This window comes from Ursus americanus, chromosome 34, assembly GCF_024610735.1.
Source record: "Ursus americanus isolate L20-20 chromosome 34, mUrsAme1.1.p, whole genome shotgun sequence".
In the NCBI taxonomy this organism is placed as follows: Eukaryota; Metazoa; Chordata; class Mammalia; order Carnivora; family Ursidae; genus Ursus; species Ursus americanus.
The window spans coordinates 23,331,283-23,354,359 of NC_142160.1; the positions used below are offsets into that span (position 1 = coordinate 23,331,283).

General features: G+C 36.0%; 1 protein-coding gene and 1 pseudogene across 3 annotated transcripts; one reads left to right on the forward strand and one right to left on the reverse strand.

Annotated features, from left to right (window-relative positions):
- Positions 1-54: 54 nt before the first annotated feature.
- On the forward strand, positions 55-21,856 carry RMI1 (RecQ mediated genome instability 1). 3 transcript variants are annotated; one of them, XM_045780889.2, is made up of 5 exons: positions 55-215; positions 6,049-6,109; positions 14,165-14,254; positions 15,036-15,562; positions 15,773-21,856. In XM_045780889.2, exons 4-5 carry the CDS (start codon positions 15,043-15,045, stop codon positions 16,954-16,956), a joined length of 1,704 nt encoding a protein of 567 aa, XP_045636845.2. In that variant the 5' UTR covers positions 55-215; positions 6,049-6,109; positions 14,165-14,254; positions 15,036-15,042; the 3' UTR covers positions 16,957-21,856. The 3 variants fall into 3 exon arrangements, with proteins under 3 accessions (XP_045636845.2, XP_045636844.2, XP_045636843.2); XM_045780888.2 differs by having other exon boundaries at positions 55-324; positions 15,036-21,856; XM_045780887.2 differs by having other exon boundaries at positions 15,036-21,856.
- On the reverse strand, positions 13,432-13,798 carry LOC148107185 (V-type proton ATPase subunit G 1 pseudogene; annotated as a pseudogene).
- Positions 21,857-23,077: the final 1,221 nt, after the last annotated feature.

The window sequence follows — 23,077 nt, forward strand, 5'->3', positions numbered from 1 at the left end:
GAAGGCTACCCAGTTCACGCGCACTGGGAGGGGGCGGGGAAGGGGCGTTTTCAGGGCCAAAGGAGTCTTTTAGGTTTGGAGGAGGGGCGTCAGCGCGCGGGAAATCGGGCGGGAAGAGGCAAAAAAGGATTAGGGCGCGCACCGTGGCGATTCCTGTTCTTACAGTCGCGCGGCCCAGGGACCGCTGTTGCGCGAGAGGAAGGCTGGACGCCCAGGTCGGTGCTAGGCCCAGAGGAATTCTCCCGTTTCCACAGTCCACACTCGCGTCTCCCTCCCACCCCTCACCCCGCTTCCCGCCCGGCCTGCGGGGCGAGCTGCGCGTCGGTGAGTGCCGCCCGCCGGGGAAACCCGCTGTTTGTAACGGGTCGCAGCGCACATCAGGCGCGGCCCGGGTGCGGGCGCAGCTGGCGGTTTGCGGCCCGCCGTCCTCCATCCGGCTCGGGCGGGATCCCGGGAAACGCGGGCGGGTCCGCTGGCCTGCAGCGGGCCAGCGTCGCAGTTCCAGAGAACCGGTCCCCCTTGCTTTTGACCCTCAGCAAGCGCTCGCTGGAGATCCCAAGCGTCTTCACGGGCGTTCTGACGAGACTATTCTTTTTTTTCTCGTTTTCTCCCCCCCGCCCCCAATTTAGTTAATGGGGCCTACGAGAAGAGTATTTTGTAGTGTCATCGCTGCAGTTTATCTGTGAAAATTTTCCTGGAAGTATTGCATTTTTTCTCTCTAAATGAATGCAAATCGCACAATAAGTTGTAGACGTCCGCGTTCTGTTCATTCAGCTGTTTGAAGCTCCGACCGAGTGTTCGGAGTCGGTGTTCGGCAGTGACGAAAACAGACCCAAAACGTCGTCCTCAAATATGTTACTGTTGCAGCGTGTTCAAGTTTGTACTTGCTTTGTGTTCGGTTACTTCTAAGGTCCCTGTGCCAAGCTTTGATGATTTCTTTTGTTAAGGCCCTTAAGGTCACTTCGAATTCGTGACGACCCTGGGAAATCGCCTCGCCGCCAGTATCCACATCCTTACCCTTCGACCATCTCCCCAAATACGTGTTGAAGCATAAGGATGTTATTATAATTTACATATAAAGCTAACTCCACCATTAGCAGAATACACATATATGTTTTGTAATGATGAATTTGTGCTGATTCATTCTATTGTAACTTGATTTCCCTCTTAAATAATTCTCAAAATGGATGTAACCAGCATCGTTTATTGTATGATTGCGTTCATCCATTATCTTTTACTTGCCTAGTTAGGAAGAAACTCTTGTTTGGGGGAAGTGAGGACTTCATGAAGCATGAACTTTTACTAGCTAGGAGGATAGTTAAATACTTTTAGAGCACATTGTCTGGGATTGTGGAGTTTATAGGTCCATTTAAATGATAATGTAATTTTTTGTGACTGTCCCCTTCCATAAAGAGTGTATCTTCATGAAGAGTCTTGTTCGGAGGTGAAACTCAGTTCATGTTTTGGTTCTATGTTACATGGCTCAGGTCTTTTTTAAATACTCAACCAAGAATTGATGCATGCATCTATGGGTTAGGAATACTTAGATTATAGAGATTTAATCTGCTAGTCAGGATTTGCAACGTTTAATTGCCGTTTAAAATCTGGGACATTTTACCAATACTAACAGGCACATAGAGGGGTACTGTACCACAGCTGCTTTCTTTCAAGCTAGTATTTCTGGTGTAGCCATTATATTCCACCTTGATAAAGGGAAGAGAAGGAATACAAAGTAAACAGCCCTATCTAAGAACTTCCTCCTCCCAGCTTCACGGTCTTCGGACTGGACCCTAACTGGTGAAAGCTGTTACCTTTTTTAGATGCCAGTGCCCAATAGGGTTTTTTTTTTTTTTTTCTTTTGAACGTGTTTCCTCCTTAACCTGTTTTAATTTACTTTTTAGGGTTATTCTTTAAATAACGGGAAAGTCTGTCTTTTCACCATTTTTTCATCTATTTTCAACTAAACTACTGTATTGTACTTTTGCTTATTCAAGGACTTGCCAATTTGATAGATACATTGAGTGGCTCCTGTCTTGTATAATTAATTTTATGGTCATTTTGAACTCTCAGTCAATTTAGAGCTAGTATTTACTTTACTTTAGATAAACTAACATAATTGAGATTGTACACTAGCCAGCTGGATGATTATTTCAAATATTGTAACTACCATTTCCTGAGTTCCTCACTATCTGCCCTACCTTGTGCTTGCAGTTTAAAGCTTACTACAGTTCTGCGAGGAAGTTGTGGTTATCTTTGTTTTATGGATAAAAAAATTAAGACTGAGAAGTTAAAGAATGTGTCTGAAGTCACATAGCAGAGATGGGATTAAAGCTCCTAAACCTATTCTCTCTCTGTCTTTTCCTTACAATAGGTTATGGAGGATCCACAAACATCCCCACTGATAACTTCGTTCTAATTTCAGTCATTAAATACATGTTTCCCCCCTAATTTTCAGAAAATGTCTTTTAAAAATTTTGAAATTATCCCCAATGAGTTAAGACACACTTAAATGGTACTTCTGCCATTTGTTCAGTTTTTTAAAAATTGGAATAGGTGAGGCTGACGGAAAATTAACTTATAAATCTAATAGGTCAGTCTTTGTGGTGACTGATAGGATTTTTCTACTTTATTCTTCCCTGGTCAGTTCCTGCAGTCAAGAACTTAAATGTCGATTATTGTGTTAAGTTTAGTGTGTATAAAGTCAGTTTTTTAGAAAACATTTTTTCATGATTATAAAATTAATGGGGATTAAGACATGTTAATTTTGTATCTGGCCTTTTTCCTAACAAAATAAAATATGAACATATTTTCATGTTATTAAATAGGGTTTTAGGAATTTTTTTAAAGACTGTAACCTTCCATTTCAGGGACCCGACGTAGTGTAATTCCCCCCCTGTTGTTGAACATTTAGATTGTTTCTCTTTTTTTCCATACTATACAAAGTGATAAACACTCTGGCACATAAATCTTTGTCCTCTTTTCTGATTGTTAAGATTCATTTTGGAGAGTAAAAGAAGTGATGTTATGAACATTTCTTAATGGATAATTTAAAAAACATACCTTTCCATATATATATATTTTTTCTTGGACAGTGAGAATCAGGGGCTGTTCATTTTGTATGAGCAGTTGGGAAATGGTGCTCTCCAGCTTATACCTCCCCTCTTAAGTTTTTTCTACCTGCAGTGACTGTGATTGCTCCATTTCTCTCCAGAAAGAGAGGAAGGAAAACCTTAAGAATTCTCAGGAGTAGATGGAAGTAATACAATTTATTAAATTATTAAGAGGCTTGGTTATTGAAACCCAGTCTAAACTTCATAATAAATATAGATCCTATTTGATAATACTTTTTCCATTTAATTTAATGTTTATTCATTTATTTTTTAAAGATTTTATTTATTTATTTGTCAGAGAGAGAGAGAGCAAGAGAGACAGAGAGCACACAAGCAGGGGGAGCGGCAGGCAGAGGGAAAAGCAGGTTCCCCACTGAGCAAGGAGCCCAATGTGGGACTCGATCTCAGGACCCTGGGATTATGACCTGAGCCACCCAGGCGTATCTCCATTTAATTAAATTTTTAAATGAAATTTTCTTTCTAACCTGTAGGAAAAAATCCTATTATATATAGAATCCTCTTTTCATTACATTTGTTATAACATGCAGTTGGTGGGGGTGGGGCTGGGGGTAGGGGGATGACGACACACACTATATCCATGTCTCTCTGATCAGTGTACCCTACACTTACTTTGCTTTTAAATGAGGAATCCTGTGTAACATGTTCATTTAGCAGTCAGTTTCCCCCCCAAAGTTCTTGACAGTTTTGGTAAAATATTTGAGATTAGCTATATTTGAGTGCTTGGCACAATGTTAAGGATCTCTTAACACATTTACTTGTGCTTTAAATATGTCTTGGTTATCTTTTGGGGTTTTAGTCATCAGAATTTTTTTCTTTGCCTACTTATGGTAACATTATTATAAAATTATAGTATGTCAGTTAGGTCGAGAAGTGGAGATTTAAATCCAAAAGGATAGTACTTGGAGAGAATTATTAATTAGGACTGCCACACAGTAATATAACAATTTAGTTGTGGTTCACTGAGCAGTGTTTCTCAGAATTTGTCCCAACTGTCATTTGAAAGGAGTTTGTCACTTGTCATGTTAACAACACTAACAAGGAAGTGCATGTTTGAAGTAAAGGAAACATAAAAAAAATAAATAGATACATGTTTTAAAATATTAGTTTGTAATTTTTAAAAATTTTGAAATTGTTTTATGTGGTATTTTTGCAGAGTTATAGCAGAGGAAAAGTAGTAATTACCCATGGCACTGTTGTTTTGAAGCTGTTACAGATAGATGCAGTGGGTGATGTTAAGTTTTTCTTTCACTTGACATTGCAAATGAAATAATTTAGAATGCACTAGATGAGCTTATTATTTAAATGAGATCTGAGAAAAGTCTGTTCATTGTAATAGCAGTGTAGTGCTCTTGTAGAATGACTTTTTATGATTGCGATTTTGTATGTAAGTGGGTTTTATATGTAAACGAGGGACTGGCCATACTTCCTCTTTTCACAGAAGTCAACAGGGTCTAGCAAAAGGCCTAGGAACGGATATTAGAAGAACTTATGTTCTAGTTCTGGGTCTGTTACTACATATGATCTTTATGTCTTAATCTTGCGTCAGTTTTATTTATCTTAAAAAGATGAGAATACTTACTCTTTCATATAATTATTTTGAGGTTTAGGTGTACTATTACAGATGTAAAAGTATTTTGAAAAAAGCTAAAAATCTTACAAATAAAAAGTTTTAATTTTTATTTTCATCAAGCCCTTATCTTTATCTCTATTTATACAGCTGTACCTACTGGGATATAGGATGGATATCTCTGAAATTCATCCTTGTTCATTTCGTTTTCTGTCCAGCCTTGACCTTTTCAGTTCACAGCCAGTCAGTCTTTCTTCCTTTCTCATTTGTTCCTTCCTCCTCCCAGAAGTATCCATAGTATTATCTCCTAGTATTTAACAGGTTCAGCTAGAAAGTAGCATTTATATTTATGTGGCTGTGTGTCATGATTTTAGGGGTATATTCTGTACCCAGAGTGATTTATAGTACAAAACATTCTGCAAACAACTTAATTGTAATTCTGGCATTTATGCTTGATAATTTACTTAAAACAGTTTATAACTCAACTGAAAGTACACTTTGTCCTAATTTCAGTTTACTTAATGACTGTCATTACATTACTACAACACCTTTGCAAATTATACTAGGTCCATCTGCCAATGAGTTTAAATTTTAGTGGAGGATATAGGTAACTTATTGAACAAACACACCTAAGAGCCACGGATCTGGCTTAATTTTCGAGGTTAAAAAAATGACAACAGATGCAGTAAAATAGCACTTTGGAATCTTAGGTTATGTAAGTACAATTGACCCTTGAACAGAGCTGGGGTTAGGGATGCTGAGCCCCACACAGTTGAAAATCCCCTTACAACTTTCGACTCCTCTGTTACTACTAATAGCTTACTGTTGGCCAGAAGCTTTGCCCATAACATAAGTAGTCAATTAGCACATATTTTGTGTTACATGTACTATATGCTGTATTCTTTTTTTTTTTTCGTAAGATTTTATTTATCTGAGATGGAGAGAGCATGAGGAGGGGGTAGATGGGGTAGAGGAGAGGGAGAGGGAGAAGCAGGCTCCTCGCTGAGTAGGGAGCCCGTCATGGGGCTGGATCCCAGGACCCTGAGATCATGACCTTAGCCAAAGGCACTTAACTGACAGAGCCACCCACGCGCCCTTATATACTATATTCTTACAGTAAAGGAAGATGGCGAAAATATTAAGAAAATCATAAGGGAAAATACATTTACAGTACTAAAATTATTGAAAAAATCCTCTAAAAGTGGAGTTCAAACCCGTGTTCAAGAGTCAGCTGTACAGATCTTTTAGTCTTAAAGATAAGGTGTCATTAAGCTATGGCTTTGTGGAATCATGCTTGGAGGTTTTAACATGCTTTTAATTAATTTCATATTTGATGTTATTTTGTTTTAGGTCTGTCTTTTAAGCATACAACTGGATTTGGTTTATTCATTTTGAGAATATTTCTTAACAGGTGAGTTAATCTATATTCATTATGATTGCTGATCTATTTAGATATGTTTCTACTATTTTACTGTTTCTATTTATAGTAGTTGGCTGTTCCTTTGTGCCTTCTGTTGGATTGTTTATTTGTTTTCCTCGGCTAGTTTGGAAATTATTATATTTCTATTCTTTTGATGTTTACCTTCAGTTTTTTTATTGAGATATAATTTATATACAGTAACATTTCTGTTTTTCTTGGTGTATAGCTTTGTGTGTTTTAACAAACGTAGCCGTATCACCATTACCACCACCATCATGATATAGAACAGTTTCATCACCCCCTCCCCCCAATTTCCTTATGCCTCTGTAGTCAGTCCCTCTTATACCCTCAATCTTGGGCAACCATTGAACTGTTTTTCGTTGCTAATGTTGCTTTTTCTAGAATGTCTTATAAATGGAATTGTGCAGTCTTTGGCGTCTTTCACTTCACATACTGCATTTGACATTTGTCTTACAGTCTAGTTTGGGTTGCTCTAAAATACCATAAACTGGGTGGCTTAGAAACAACAGAAATTTACTTTGTGGACGCTGGGAAGTCTAAGATCAAGATGTCAGCAGTTTCAGTGTTTGGTGAGGAGGACCCACTTTTGTGTTAGAGGACGGCCATCTTTTCACTATAACCTCCCACGGTGAAAGGGGCAAGGTAGCTCTGTGGTGGTGGTGGGGGTGGGGTTCTCTCTTTCATGAGAGCCATAATCTCTTTCATGAGAGCTCCACCCTCATGACCTAAGCATGTCCCAAAAGCCCTACTCCTAATACCATCACACTGGGCATTAGGATTTCAACATATGAATTTTGGAGCGGGGGAGATACAGTCTGTAGCAACATTCATCCATGTTTTTGCATCTATTAGTAGTTCATTCCTATTTATTACTGAATAGTATTCCATTGTAATGAAGTACCGTAATTTATCCATTCACTGGTTGAAGGACATGTGGGGTTGTTTTCGGCAATTATGAATAAGGCTACTGTAAACATTCACAAAAAACGTTTTTAATTAGTGTAAGCTTCAATTTCTCTTGATAATTACCTAGTAATGCAATTGTTGGGTTGTTATGTTAAGTGTGTTTTTCTTTCTAAGAAACTGCATATCTGTTTTCCAAAGTGGCTGTGCCATTTTGTATTCCCACCAGCAATGTATGGAAATTCTAATATTTGGTATTCTCAAGTTATTTTTTATTTTAGCTGTGGTAGTAAATGTGTAGTACCACACAGTGATTTTAATTTTGCATTTCCTTAAGGTCTGATAATATTGAACATATTTCAATGTGTTTATTTGCCATCTGTGTATCTTCTTTGGTGAAGTGCCTATTCAAATGTTTTATTCATGTTAAAATAAGTTTGTTCTCTTATTGAATTTTAAGTATAGATTCTTTATATATTCTGGATACAAGTCTTGTCAATTATTTCTCTCAGTCTGTGGTTTATCGTGTGTGTGTGTGTGTGTGTGTGTGGTTTTATATTCTTTACAGTGTCTTTCACAGAGCTGAATTTAAAAGTTTTGTTAAAGGCCAGTTTATTAATTCTTTTTATTGTTTTTTAGATTATAGCTTTGATGTTGTCCCTAGGAAAACTTTTAAGAAACCAAGGTCACAAAGATTTTTCTCTTTTCTTATGGCTTTTCTATGGTTTCATTTTTCACATTTAGGTGTATGATTCATTCAGAGTTAATTTTTATATAAGGTATTGGTTGAGGTTCATATTTATGCATATGAATGTCCAATTGTTTCAGCATCAATTGTTCAAAAGACTGTCCTGTTTCCATTGAATTGCAACTTCGTATAAGTTGCATTGAATCTGCAACTTTGTAGAAAATCAGCTGGTTGTATTATGTGTGGGTCTGTTTCTAGACTGTCTTCTCTTTGCATTGATTTATATGTTAATCCTTTTGCCGATACCTCACTCTCTTGATTATGAAATTTTATATTAAGTCTTGAAGTCAGATATTGTGAGTCCTTTAACTTTGTATTTTGTTTTCAAAATTATCTTGACTATTCTAGTTCCTTTGCCTTTCCTTATAAATTTTATTGTTACTTTATTTTTTTTTTTTAATTTTTTGAATCAGCTTGTCATGTTTAAAAAAAAAAACAGATTGCTGGGATTTTGAATGGCATTGCATTAAATCTATAGATCAGTTGGGGAGAACTGAAACCTTAAGAAAGAGTCTTCACCACAGCAGGTCTCTTCATTTTTTTTTTTCTTTTCATTTGTTTTAGTCATCTTTGATTTCTTTCACCAGTAATTTGTAGTTTTCAGGATAAATATCCTGCACGTATTTTGTTAGATTCATTTTTTTTCCATTTGACACATTGCAGCTTTCTTGCCCTTGGGAACAGAAGACAGCACTTCAGCACTATGGTGGGGGCCATTTGAAACAGTGAAGTCGGCAACAAAAAGCACAAAAGTGTGAAAAATGTAGCGCTAAATAGCAGGGAAAAGATGCATCTTGCTCACTCATTTATTAGGCCATGTAGCTATTTTGTAGATTCTTCAGTGCTTTCTTCATAAACATTCATGTTATCTTTATTTTAGAAGTAATTTCTTTTTTCTCCTCATCACTTTTGATTTCTCTTTCTTACTGTAGAAAACACATAAATTTACCCTCTAAACAACTTTAATTGTACATTATGATATTGTTAACTTACATACACGTTGTCGTACAATAGATCTCTGGATTTTTTCATCCTGCATGAATGAGATTCTATATACATTGAACAACAACTCCCCATTTTCCTCCCCTCAGTCTCTGGCAACGTAGAACCACATCTACATTCTATTTTTATGAGTTTGATTACTTTAGATACTTTATGTAAGTAGAATCATGTACTATTTGTCTTTTGTGATTAGCTTATTTCACTGATTATAACGTCCTTAAGGTTCATGCATGTTATAGCATATGATGTGATATTCTGCTCCCCCCCTTTAGGCCAATTAATATTCCTTCTTATCTATGTACCATATTTTCTTTATCCATTCATCTGTTGTTGAACAACTAGGTTGCTTCTACATCTTGTCAATTGTGAGTAATGCCACAATGAATATGGGTTTGTAAATGTCTCTTGGAGATTGTTTTCAATTCTTTTGGATATATACCTAGAACTGGGATTGCTGGATCATATGGTAGTTCTCTTTTTCATTTTTTTGAGATACCTCCATACTGTTTTCCATAGCTACTGCCCCATTTTACAATCCCAAAGGTGGGTAAGGGTTCCAATTTCTCCACATCTTCACCAACACTTGTTATTTTCTTTGGTTTTGGTTTTGGCTAGTTGCCATTGTAAGTGGTCTGAAGTGATATCTCATTGCATTTTTGATTTGCATTTCTCATGATGATGATGGTGGGCATCTTTTCATATGTTTGTTTGCCATTGGTGTATCTTTGGAAAAATGTCTGTATGTTTTTTGTCCATTAAAATTTTTTTTTTTGTATTGAGTTGAGAAGTTCTTTCTATATTCTGAATATTAATCCCTTATCAGATTATGGTTTGCAAATGTTTCTCCCATTTTCTCTTTTTTTAAAAGATTTTATTTATTTATTTGAGAAGGGGAGAGAGAGAGAGAGAGAGAGAGAGAGGTGAGCACGTGTGCGCACACACGAGCTGGGGGATGGGCAGAAGGAGAGGGAGAAGCAGATTCCCCCCAAGCAGGGAGCCCACAGGTGTAGCTACTAGCTGTCCCAGTGTATGGCTATTATAATTCATACCTTTAATTTTAAAACATACACACTTTTGTACTATTTTATTTCTAATAGCAGAAACGAAAAACTCAGTAGAGCACATGGAAGGTAAAGTTAATATCTTCTTCCCAAGTTAAACATCAGTACAAAGAAATCAATGGAAGAAGATTAAAAAAAAAGTTTTATATATATTTAAAAATAAAACTTTAAAGAATTGTTTTGAAAAATAGCAATTCCTTGCCTTCTTCCTTTGTTCCCTTTCCCCAAAGTAACCACTTTCAACTCTTCCAGCAGATTCTTTTTTGTATTTACTTCTGTAACTCTGGAAACCATACAGATATTGCTACATCTTGATTTTTCAGTTTTAGTTAAAAGTCTTGACTTTTACTATAGAAATGAGAATTTAGCTCTCTCTACCTACCTTTCTCACTCACCCCTTCCCTAACACCCATATTTTTCCATTTTGCTATTAAATCTGTATAACTGTATTAAAATTTCTGTCAGATAATTATTGAGAGTGACTGTTATTACTACACACGTTATTTAGAACTAAGCAACGTAGTACAGAAATATTGCTTTATCTTTCCTGTACAACATTTTCTTTTGTCTTGTGACCTTTTTTGGTTTTCTCTACCATTTTTCATCAGATCAACCCCTAACTCCTACAGTTACTTAAATTTCTTCTCTGCATTGAGATACGTTAATGCTCTAACTAACAGAGGTGTAAACCAAGAAAGAGAAAGACATGAGATCCTGGAAATAGTGGTCTCATGTGATTTTATCTTCTTGAAAAATAATTTCTCCTCAGGCCTTCTGAGCTGTTTGCTTTACATCCTGCAAATACTTCTCACTATAATGCTTTTCCCCTCACCTCTTCCTCTTTCTTGGTTTATTTCTCTGTTATGTTAGAGCATATCCTCCATTACAAAAATTGCTTTAGACAATGCTGATCTGAAAATATTTTTATTTCACTGTCATACGATGCTTCGCCTGGGTAGAAGTCTATAGTTTGGAAATAATTTTCATTCAGAAATTTGAAGGAATTGCTTATTTACCTTCTAGCTTCTATTGAGAAATATAAAACCATTTCATTTATTATTGTTTATCATCCTTCTCTGGAAGCTTGCAGCATCTTTGTCCCTGCATTCTAAAATTTCGTAAAGATAATGCCTTGTTGTATGTTGGTTTTATTCATTGTATTGCGTTCTTTCCATCTAGAAGATCTTATCTTTAAGTTCTGGAAATTTTTCTTTTCCTTTCTTTTTTCTTTTTTTAAAGATATTTATTTATTAGAGAGCACAAGCAGGGGGAGCGGCAGGCAGAAGGAGAAGCAGGCTCCCCACTGAGCAAGGAGCCAGATGCAGGACTCAATCCCAGGACCCCAGGATCATGACCTGAGCCAAAGGCAGAAGCTTAACTGACTGAGCCCCCCAGGTGTCCCTGGACATTTTTCTTAGTTTATTTTTTTGATTATCCCTTCCCCCTCCCTCCTTTGTTTTCTCTTTTTTCTCCTTCTGGGACTCCTAGTCTGTTAGACTAACTGGGCTAGTCTTCACCCCCTCCATCCCCACGCCGTGTTCCACTGATTTCTTTGTACTGATGTTTTACTTTTGGAAGAGATTTTCTTAACTTTATCTTCCATTCGTTCTACTGTTTTTCATTTCCACTATCGTATTTTAAATTCCTAAGAGTAGTTTTTTGTCCTATGAATATTTCTTGTTATAGAATCGTATTCTTACTACACAGATATTAATATCTTTCTTAGGATATCAATGATAGCTTTTTTGAAGTTTTTGTCTCCATAGTCACTTTATTGCATTTTTTTGTTTTGTTTGTTTGATGTGCCTTATTGTTAGAAGCTTTTCTTAGATATCTTGTTCTAGTTAAGAGAGGGGAACTAGAAAGCTGGTTGAAACTGAGTCTGTGTAGGCAATCTCAGATGGGCTGTTTAATTGGAGAACCTCTTATGTTAATATCTTTAGGTCTTTTCTGTTAAGGTAGTAAGATTGCTCAGAGAAAGGTTTTCTAGTCCTCTTTCTAGGAGAGTATAGGCCTAGTCGTTGGTATTTCTGGGTGCTTTGTAAGGGAAGAGAGTAGTATGTATTCAGCATGTAGAAATTAGGAATTTATTTGTTCCCTCTAATTCCAGCAAGTTATCTCCACTTCAGCTGTACTCTGGTATCCCCCAGTCCAGAGATCTTTTTTACGCTCTTTAGGAGCAGTCTCTCTGACTTGGGATAGGGATGCCATACTCTTAAATATCTTAAAGAGTCTTTTGATCAATCTCTACATGGTCAATTTTTATCACAATGGGCCAGGAACCTTTCCTACCTTTGAAATTTTATGTTGTTTTTTTGTATGTAATTAAAAAAATATCTATATTCTCATTTTTTTCACTCTAAAGATATTCACCAAACTCACAACTGTAACTCCTTTAAATTGTAACCATTTGTTAAATTAATAATGTGATCACTTGTTTAGGGTCACAAAGTTTATAAGCGTGAGACAATTTGGCAGTTATACTCTGAATCACTAGACTATATACTGGCTCTCCCATCTCTTATTTTTTTTTTTTTTATTTTTGTGCATGATAGTCTTTACTTTTAAATGATTATCAGTATACCCAATAATAACATGTAATAGCATGTAACCAGTTCTTGAATTCTGTCATCTAGTAATTTTGATTAAGAGGAACTGAAAGCAGCCCAAACAATTATACTAGTTTGTATGTATGTATGTATGTATTTATTTATTTTAGAGAACATGTGTGCATGTGTGCAAAGGGCAGAGGGTAGAGGGAGAGAGAGAATCCCAAGCAGGCTCCACACTCAACATGGAGCCCAAAGTGGGGCTCGATCCCATGACCCTGACTCAGGCACCCCTATTGTTCTAACCCTTAGCCAGAAAAGACTATTTTAAGGCTGTCTGCTGCTTAACACAGGTTACAAATGACTACTTACTACTTTCTTGTAGATAAAGCCGCTGACCCTCAAGAAAGCTTTAAGGGGGAAAAACCCATTTAATCTGTTTCTTTTTTCAAAACATTTATTTTACATCTAATAAAGAAAAAGTCACTATTGATATATATGTTGCTTGAATTAAAAGATATAGGGAACCAGACAATGTATACCCATTAAATTTCTAAGAAATACAAGGTAAAAAAATGAAATCTTTAGGTAAGCTCTTTTTTTTTTGGTGTTTTTAAAAAATTGAGGTATAATTGATATATAGCATTATGTTAATTTCAGTGGTTCAACATAGTGATTTGATATTTGTATACATCGTGAAATGATCACCACGATAGGTCTAGTTAACATTCACCACCATATATAGTTACAGAAGTTTTTTTCTTGTGATGAGAACTTTTAAGATTTGCTCTTTTAGCAGCTTTCAAATAAGAAGTACGGTATTATTAACTATAGTCACCGTGCTGTACATTAGGATAAGCTTTAAGTTCACACAAAGAAGCTAGATTTGTTATTTTCCAAAAAGTGAAAAGACCTACTATATGATATACAGAAATAATGTACTGCCTTTTCGAGAGAATATAATTCAAGCTTTGCTAAAATTTCGTATTCCATGAGGGCATCCAAAATTCCAATCCTTGGAATAGGCACTTATTTCTTCTTCCCCTGTCCATTTATGCGGTAGTTTTCATGGATTTCTGTTCTGGTTGATGTCTTAAAGGCCAAAAGGTTATCTAGGACTTAATCCCTGTTTTGCCGGTATTAGGTCTGGAGAGTGGTCATCATCTCTTGAATCTCCTTCACTTCAGTACTGCCCCTGCCATGGGATCCCAGAGCTGCAATTTCCTCAGCCTTGGACACTTTTCTCTCTTTCCAGGCTATACCATTCTGTTCCAGCTTGAGCTGCTTTGACTTGCTTCAGCTTCCATTTCTTTTTGCATGTGGACCTTGGACACTTTCTGGGCACCCACTTCTCCGCCTATAGAAGCTGCTGTAAACCCTGTGACTGACTGGCCATGGTGGTGGGGATGCTGAGGCTAGCTGGATCACCCCCTTGGGTCACCAGACCCAGCTGCCCAAGATACGTGCCTGTGCCAGTGCCTTGTGGACCATCCTCTCCTATCTTTTTAAATTTTTACAAGTAACCCTATGAGGTTAAGCATCTAGACAAGGAAACACACTTAGAGAGACGTGAATAAATTTCTCATGATCACTTCTGTTTAGCTCACTCCAAACCTCCTGTTTTTATTATTTTACCTCCACTCTGCCCTGATTGATAATAGGAACCCCCAAAACCATACCACCGAACTCTTACACTCATGCAAATAGACCAGTGATTCTTTCTGCAGCTCCGTCTTTTAACCCTTACCGCTTCTTGTCCCAGGGCCATTTCTGAACAGTAGAGGTAACAGTTACTCCGCTGAACAACCAGTTCCAAATCCTTTCATCAAATCCTATGTTCCTGTTCCAAATGGTAAGTTTTCTTGTGGTCATATTAAAACTTTTATAAATTTTAACTCTTGGATATTTTCATCTGTGGGAGGAAAAAATATACTTTTATGAACACAGGGTTAATTGGTGTTTAGTGTTTTGAGACCACTTTTATGCTGAGAAAATCAGAAGTTGAGATTTATTTAGCCAAACAAATAATATACTTTACATCAGCTCAGAATCTATTGTTATTTGTTATATTTTTATCCATAGACCACATGTTTAAGTACTAGATGGACAGACAGAATGGTAAAAGTTTTAATAGAATATGAATTATAGATATGAAGAGAACCTTAGTGACTATTTTTTCTTGACTAAATTTTAAGTGATTGGAATCTGATTATTAATATAATAATAACTACCATTCACCGGCTGTCTTTCATAGGTTTGACATTGTGTTTTACAAATGTTAATCATATAATTTTCACAACAACGTTTGAAGATAGATGGTGGCATTGACATTTTACAGATAAAAAAACTGGGTTAGAGAAATTAAGAAATTTATATTAAGTCACAGAGCTTGTGATTTGACAGAGTTCGCTTTTAAACCTAAATATATCTGTCTTAAACCTTTTGCTTTTCTCATTGTATCATCTGATGACTTGTGATATTTGAATTTTGAGCATGTAGAAAGTCAAAGAATTTTAAGACACTAAAGAGAGAAAAATCTAAAGGGCGTGGTTATACCTGTGGGTTGTAGAAAATTATAGAAACTATATTTAAATGTACTGAATTATAATTTTTTTTTGTTTTTTTGTTTTCAGGTAATACATGCATAATATTTCTTTTATTTTAAAAGAAATGAGTGTAACTAATATTGCATTAAGAGTTGAAACCTGGCTTTTAGCTACTTGGCATGTTAAAGTACCTCTAACGTGGCTGGAAGCTTGTGTTAACTGGATCCAAGAAGAAAATGATAATGTTAATTTGAGTCAGGCACAAATGAATAAACAAGTGTTTGAGCAATGGCTTCTTACTGATCTGAGGGATTTGGAACATCCTCTTTTACCTGATGGCATTTTAGAAGTTCCAAAAGGAGAACTGAATGGATATTTTGCTCTGCAGATTAATTCATTGGTTGATGTCAGTCAACCTGCGTATTCCCAGATACAAAAGTTGAGAGGAAAGAATACAACAAATGACCTAATTACAGCTGAAACACAAGTAACCCCAAAACCTTGGGAAGCAAAGCCTTCACGAATGTTGATGCTACAGCTAACTGATGGAATTGTACAAATGCAGGGAATGGAATATCAGTCTATTCCAGCTCTTCATAGTGATCTTCCCCCAGGTACAAAAATTTTGATATATGGAAACATTTCTTTCCGTCTTGGCGTTCTCTTATTGAAACCAGAAAATGTGAAGGTGTTGGGAGGAGAAGTAGATGCTCTTTTAGAGGAATATGCCCAAGAAAAAGTACTTGCAAGATTAATTGGGGAACCTGATCCTGTAGTTTCAGTCATACCAAATAATTCTAACCAAAGCATCCCTGGAATTACAGATGTTCTAGATCCTGCATTAGGACCTTCTGATGAAGAACTCTTGGCAAGTCTTTATGAAAATGATGAGCTCCTAGCAAATAATGACACCGCCTCAGAAAGATGTTTCAGTACAGGTAGTACCTCAAATACTATTCCCACAAAACAGTCAAGTTTTGAACCACTACATATTATTTCTCCAAAACCAGTGGAGAAACCACCAAATCAATCTATGCATTTCACTGATGGGGAATTAGATGACTTTACACTGGAGGAGGCTTTGCTGTTAGAAGAAACTGTCCAGAAAGAACAAATGAAGATTAAAGAATTGCAGCCATTGACTTTGAACAGGACACCAGATGAAAGTATGGAGAGAGTTTCACATAAACCTAATACTCCGGATAATTTTTCTTTGATTTGCAAAAGTGGAAACAATATTTGGAATGAAAAAAATTTATCTGTGCAAACGACTAATGAGAGCAAATCTTTTAGTTGTCCATCTGCTGGAGACCAAAACAGTAGTATTTTTTCAGTTCATAATGTACCCCGTCCCCATGACTTTACAAATAAAGATAAGGACTCAGAGACAGATAATAAAATAAAACAAACCTTCAGTAGTGCCGATGGACATTCCTTAAATAATAAAATACAAATATCAAATGGAGAGCTGGTAAATTATGTACCAAAAAGGAGTTCACACATTTCTAATGAAAATGATCACCATTTACAGACTTGTTCTTTAAGATCATCAGAGAACAGCACTAATCTTTCTATTGCCATGGATTTATATTCTCCACCCTTTATCTATTTGTCTGTTCTAATGGCCAGCAAACCAAAGGAAGTTACAACAGTGAAGGTCAAAGCATTCATTGTAACCTTAACTGGAAATCTGTCAAGTTCTGGTGGCATTTGGAGTATAACGGCGAAGATTTCTGATGGTACTGCCTATCTAGATGTAGACTTTGTAGATGAAATACTTACTAGTTTGATAGGGTTTTCAGTACCAGAAATGAAACAGTTAAAAAAGGATCCTCTTCAATACCAAAAGTTCCTGGATGGTTTGCAGAAGTGTCAGAGAGATTTAATAGATTTGTGCTGTCTAATGACTATTTCATTTAATCCCTCCTTGTCTAAAGCAATGGTACTGGCATTACATGATGTTGAAATGGAACACCTTGAGAACCTAAAGAAGCGACTGAATAAATAATTTACTAAAATAGTATTAGGAAACAATTAAAAAAAAAAACCAAGAAAATATTTAGAATTAAATTTGACCTTTTATGTTTGAAATTTTTTTTTGTAAAAGGGAAAAAGGAAGTCGTGTAACTTTTTTCAATTTAATTTTAAGAATGTTTAATCATGTTTGTGTATTTAGGTTCTTTAAATAAATTTTTTTATAGTAACTGTTAGACAAAAGAATTTGGTGACCCATTGTTATTGAGAATTTTGTTTTTCACTTGTCATTCCACATAAGATGACTGCTAAAATATTGTGTTGTTGTCTACTGATGAGTCATATCGTTGGTTATAAATAGGTAGTTGTACTTCTAGTATGTTGAGTACCCAAAGAGATTTTTTATATTATTAAACTTAGGAAAAAGTTAAATCCAGTGGATCAGAATGTCAGGCTTTCAGATGCAAAAATGCTTTGGTTTTTTTTTATTTTGCTGATAGTAAATATTTGTCTGGTATACTTAAGGCAAATATTACATTAACTAGATGCTATTTCAGAGATTATATTGAATGGTTTAATTATTTTCAAGGATAATTTATTTCAAATGGCATATTGAAAACTTGAATATAAGATTCAGTAAATACTTCTTTTTTTGGATTAAAATAAGGTGTTTTGTTCGTGTCTTAGGTATTATTCCCCTCCCCTCCCTTCTTAAAAATTTTATTAATTTATGACAGAGAGAGGGCACAAATGGGAAGCTGCAGGCACAGGGAGAGGGAGAAGCAGGCTCCCTGCTGAGCAGAGAGCCTGATGTAGGGCTTGATTCCAGGACCCTGGGATCATGACCTGAGCTGAAGGCTGACACTTAACCGACTGAGCCACCCAGGCGCCACTATCCCCTTTCTGAGTTAGTTCTGTATGTAAGCCTACATTTAGTTTTGTTGGGAGTACTGAATTTTTTTCTTTTTTAATGGAGACTGTTTACCACTTTTCCACTTTGCTGTTAAAAAGTCACATTTGAAAGGTAAAGTTACTTTTATTAATCTTTTGTCTTTAGAAATTTAAAGTGTCTTCAGTTTTGTTTTTTTTTTTGTTTTTTTTTTTTTTAAAGTCACCTCTACACCCAATGTGAGGCTTGAACTCCCGACCATGAGATCAGGAGTTGTATGCTGTATGGACTGAGCCAGACAGGTGCCCTTAAGTGTCAAAAATTAAACAAATACTTAAGGAAAAGAAAACATGTTTTGTTTTAGTTAAAATAACATAAGTGGAAAATATCTGGAAGATAAATACATATATACAATTATGATATAGATGTAGTAAAAAATATTTTAAAATCTTTGCCATTGTGTTTGAAGGATGATAGTCAGAATTCAAGGCACAACACTGATTTTACCTCTTTTGTGTACTTGCATAAATCTTTTACTGTAAGAGCTCTGAGTGAGATGGCATTATCTTTTGTGATCTTTCTTTTAAATGTTCTCCTGCACATTTATCTCTGTGACTAGTGCTTGAAAGCTGGGATTGGACCTTATTTTCTCTTCATATTCAGTCACCAAAGACTGGGTACATCCTTCTATATTGGTGCTGTGATTTTAGCTCTGGTCTTCTCTGGCCTCAATTATTCCAGTAGGTTTACTTATTGATCTGTGACTTATTTTGTCCTGAAACCTTTTCCCATAATTCTGCCTGATGGTCTTTCTAGAATAAATTTATTGTTTTCTCTTTAGTTAATCTTTAATGTTAACTTCCTCCTTCCCCCTTACTTACAGGGTGAAGTACAAACTCTTCACCTAGTGTGTAAGATCTTTTGTGATTTGACTCTTGCCTTCTTTTTCAGCTTCATCTTGCTCCGTTACTCTCCACCTACCTAGTCCCTAAATTTTAGTCATATCAATTTGTAATTCCCCAAACGTGGGGGAATATACCTCGTGTTTTCATATTGAAGCTCATAGTGATCCCCCTCCCTCCCAGATTCATTCATATGGATTTCCAACTCAACTTAAGCTTTAGGTGCCCATCGAAGTATTTTCCTGCCTACTTTCATGCTGTCCTATACATTGTACAGACTAACATTATGTATGCTTTACTGTACTTATTTGCTTCTTTCATTCTACTGTTGAATTTTTGAACAAAAGTCAGTAGGGAATTAGAAATTAAAAAAACACAAAGCTAAATTAAGAATTTAGTGAACAAGCTTAACATCAGGTGAAATATAGCTGTAGGAATAGTGAATGAAGTTTGGTCAGAAGAAAAAAATTCAGAATGATGTATAGAGAGTCCAAAGGATGGAAAAGAACCAAAAAAGAATATAACAGAGAGATGGGCTAACTTTAATGTAACTGTAGTCCCAGGAAGAGAAGAAAGAATATTTGGAGTTACTGCTTAAGAAATTTCTAAAATTTAGGAAAATCATCAAGTTACAGGTTTTGGAAGCCCCACAAACCTCAAACGAAATATATTCAGAAAGTCATACTTATGCAAATATTACCATTATTGAAAAGTAGAAAAAGTCTAGAGCAGTGAAAGGAATAAGGCATATTTCAAATGACTAAATATATGGCAACTGATTACTCAGTAAAAACAATGGCAATCAGAAGACAATGGAATGGCAACGTCAACATGATGGAATAAAATAACTGCTAGTCTAGAGTTCTGTACAAAGCAAAAATGTCTTTAATAAGAGTTCGAAAGGTAAAATAAAATTTCACACAAAACAATTTTTACTAACAGACTACACAAAAATGATGTCATTAAGCAGAAGGAAAATGATACTAGATAGAAGCCTGGAGATGCAAGAAGAAATGATGAACGACAGGGTAAATATAAGGACTTAAATTAATAGTGATTTTAAAACAAAAATAATGTCTTGAATGTTTAAAAAAATGGAAGACTAAAGTACATGAAAACAGTTGCATGTAAGTTGGGAGGGGGATAAATGGAAAAGTGTTTTAAGGTCCTATGTCTAAGGAAAGGTTAAGCTGTCATTTTATATTAAACTTGAGTATTCAGAGTTGCATGTTGTAATATTTAGGGTTACCACACTGAAAGATTTGTAAAAGTGTATTACTATATACTAATGGTATAAAATGGAACAACAGGAAAAAAAGGTACTCAACCCAAAAGAAAGCAAGACAGAAAAAAAGGCAAAGTGACAGGAAAAACAATTGGCAAGGTGGTACATTTTAAATCCAAATGGATCAGAAATTGCAGTAAGTGTAAATGGGGTAAGATTCTCCAATAAAAGACATTTTCAGATAATGATACAGCCCAGTTATATACAAGAAGAAACAAAATGTAAAGATACGGAAAGGTGAAAAGTGAAAGGATGTAGAAAGATATATAAACACTAAACGAAAGATACTGGCTATATTAATATCAAACAATTTCAGGTAAAAAACTAAGCAGTAGTAAAGAGAGACAGTTGATAATGAGAAAAGGACTAATTCACCAGAAAGGTTTAGCAATTTTAAATTTAGAGAATTAAATAGCTTCTAAATTCATCAGAAAACAAGGAGAAATAGAGAAGTGCACAATCGGAATATTACAGTCATAAAAAAATAGTTGGTGGGTAATAGAAAATACAATAGAGCCGGGGCGCCTGGGTGGCACAGCGGTTAAGCGTCTGCCTGCGGCTCAGGGCGTGATCCCGGCATTGTGGGATCGAGCCCCACATCAGGCTCCTCCGCTATGAGCCTGCTTCTTCCTCTCCCACTCCCCCTGCTTGTGTTCCCTCTCTCGCTGGCTGTCTCTATCTCTGTTGAATAAATAAAAAAAAAAAAAAAAAAAAGAAAATACAATAGAGCCAACTACCTTGTATAGGCTGCTGTACTCAACCAATACATAATAACATGTTTTTTTCTTGTACGTGTTGGATATCTCAAAAGTTGGCCACATGCTTAATAGAAAGCAAGTCTAAAGTGCCAAAAAATTATTAACCATACAGAGTATATTCTCTGACCATAAATAAACTAGGGGGGGGTGCCTGGCTGGATCCTCAGTAGAGCAAGCAACTCATAATCTCAGGGTCATAAGTTTAAGTTCCATGTTGGGCATAAAGCTTTAAAAAAAAAAAAATAAGCTAGGAAAAAAAAGATTAAAAAAATCTCATGTTTAGAAACTACAAACCATACTCCAAAGTAATCTTGAGTTAAGGAAGAAATCACAGTGGAAGTTAGAAAAAATTTTATTATTAGAAGAACATCAAAGTTTGTGAGGGATAGATGAAGCTGTGCTTAGAGGGGACTTAACGTCTTAATTTATTAGAAAGGAATAAGGCTAAAAATGAGCGAAGCATTTATCTCGTTATAAAAACTGTAAATTAAGCACAAAGAAGAAAGAAAAAAAGAGCTTAATTTATTGGAGTAGAAGGCAAACATGATAGGATTAACAAAGTTAAGAATTGCCTCTTTGAGAAGACAAATCTCCAGCAAAACGAAGAAAAAAGTGTACAGGCACAAATACCAGAAATGAAATGGAGACCTCACTCACTGCTGCTGCATTCATTAAAAATCTTTCAAGAAGGTACTATGAATAACTTCATGCTGATGCATTTTAAATTTTTAGATGAAGTGGGACTCCTGGGTGACTCCTCTGGTTAATCGTCTGCCTTTGACTCGGGTGATGATCCTGGGATCGAGCCCCGCGTGGGGCTCCCTGCTCAGTGGGGAGCCTGCTTCTCCCTCTCCCTCTGCCTGCCACTCCCCCGCTTGTGCTCTCTCTCTGTCAAATAAGTAAAATCTTAAAAAATTTTTTTAGATGAAGTGGCCAAATACCTGAAGAAATACAGATATAAGAAGAAAAAAATCTAGAGGTGCCTGTCTGGCTTAGTTGGAAGAGCATGTGACTCTTGATCTCAGGTTTGTGAGTTTGAGCCCCTATGTTGGGTGTAGGATTACTTAAAAAAAAAAAAAAAAAAAAAAAAAGAAGAAGAAGGGAAAGGGAACATCTGAATAGCTCCATATTTGTTAAAGTAGTCGCATGTATTTGATGAGCAAAAATAAGTCTTTTCAATAAATGGGGCTGGGGCAACTGCGTAGCCACATGACAAAGAATGAACTTGAGGGGCGCCTGGGTGGCACAGCGGTTAAGCGTCTGCCTTCGGCTCAGGGCGTGATCCCGGCGTTGTGGGATCGAGCCCCACGTCAGGCTCCTCCGCTATGAGCCTGCTTCTTCCTCTCCCACTCCCCCTGCTTGTGTTCCCTCTCTCGCTGGCTGTTTCTATCTCTGTCGAATAAATAATAAATAAAATCTTAAAAAAAAAAAAAAGAATGAACTTGAATCCCTACCTCACACTGTATCCAAAAATTAACTGAAAATGGATCAAATACCTAAATGCAAGAGCTATAACTGCAAAACGCTGGAAGAAAATCTAGTTGTAAGTAGTCTTTGTGACCTTGGATGAGGCAGTCATTTCTTAGATATGTCATGTGAAGTATAAGCAACTAAATAAAAAATAGATAAATTGGGCTTTATCAAAATTAAAAAAAAGTTGTGCTTCAAAAGACACTCAAAGTGAAAAGACAGCCTTCAGAATGGGAGAATGAAAGAATGGGGCAATGGGAGCAAATCACATATTTATGAGTCTAGTATCTGGAATATATAAACAATTCTGCAACTCAACAGTAAAAAGACAACGTAAAAACAGGCAAAATAATCTGAGTAGAAGAAGATAGTTTTCCAAAGGACATATAAAAATTGCCAATAAATACATGAGATGATGTTCAACATCATTAGTCATTAGGGAAATACAGGTGAAGCCATAATGAGATAACATTTCATACCCACTAGGATGACTGTAATTGAAAAGACAGACAATGGCAGTCGTTGGCAAGGATGTGGAAAAATTGGAACCCTCATATGTTGCTGATGGGACTGTAAAATGTTACAGCCACTTTGGAAAACAATCTGGCAGTTCCTCAAAAAGTTAAACATAGTTACCATATGATTTAGCCATTCCATTCATATCCAAGAAAATTGAAAGCATATGCTCACACAAAAACTTGTACATGAGTGTTCATAATGCCATTACTCATAATAACCCCCAAATTGAAATAACCTAAATGTCTATCAACTGATGAATGGATAAACAAAATGTGGTGTGTGTATATATAAGATATATAATGGAATGTTATTCATCCATAACAAGGAATGAA

Excerpts from the sequence above, each read along its gene's own strand:
- RMI1 (XM_045780888.2), top strand. The coding sequence starts at position 15,043 with ATGCATAATATTTCTTTTATTTTAAAAGAAATGAGTGTAACTAATATT.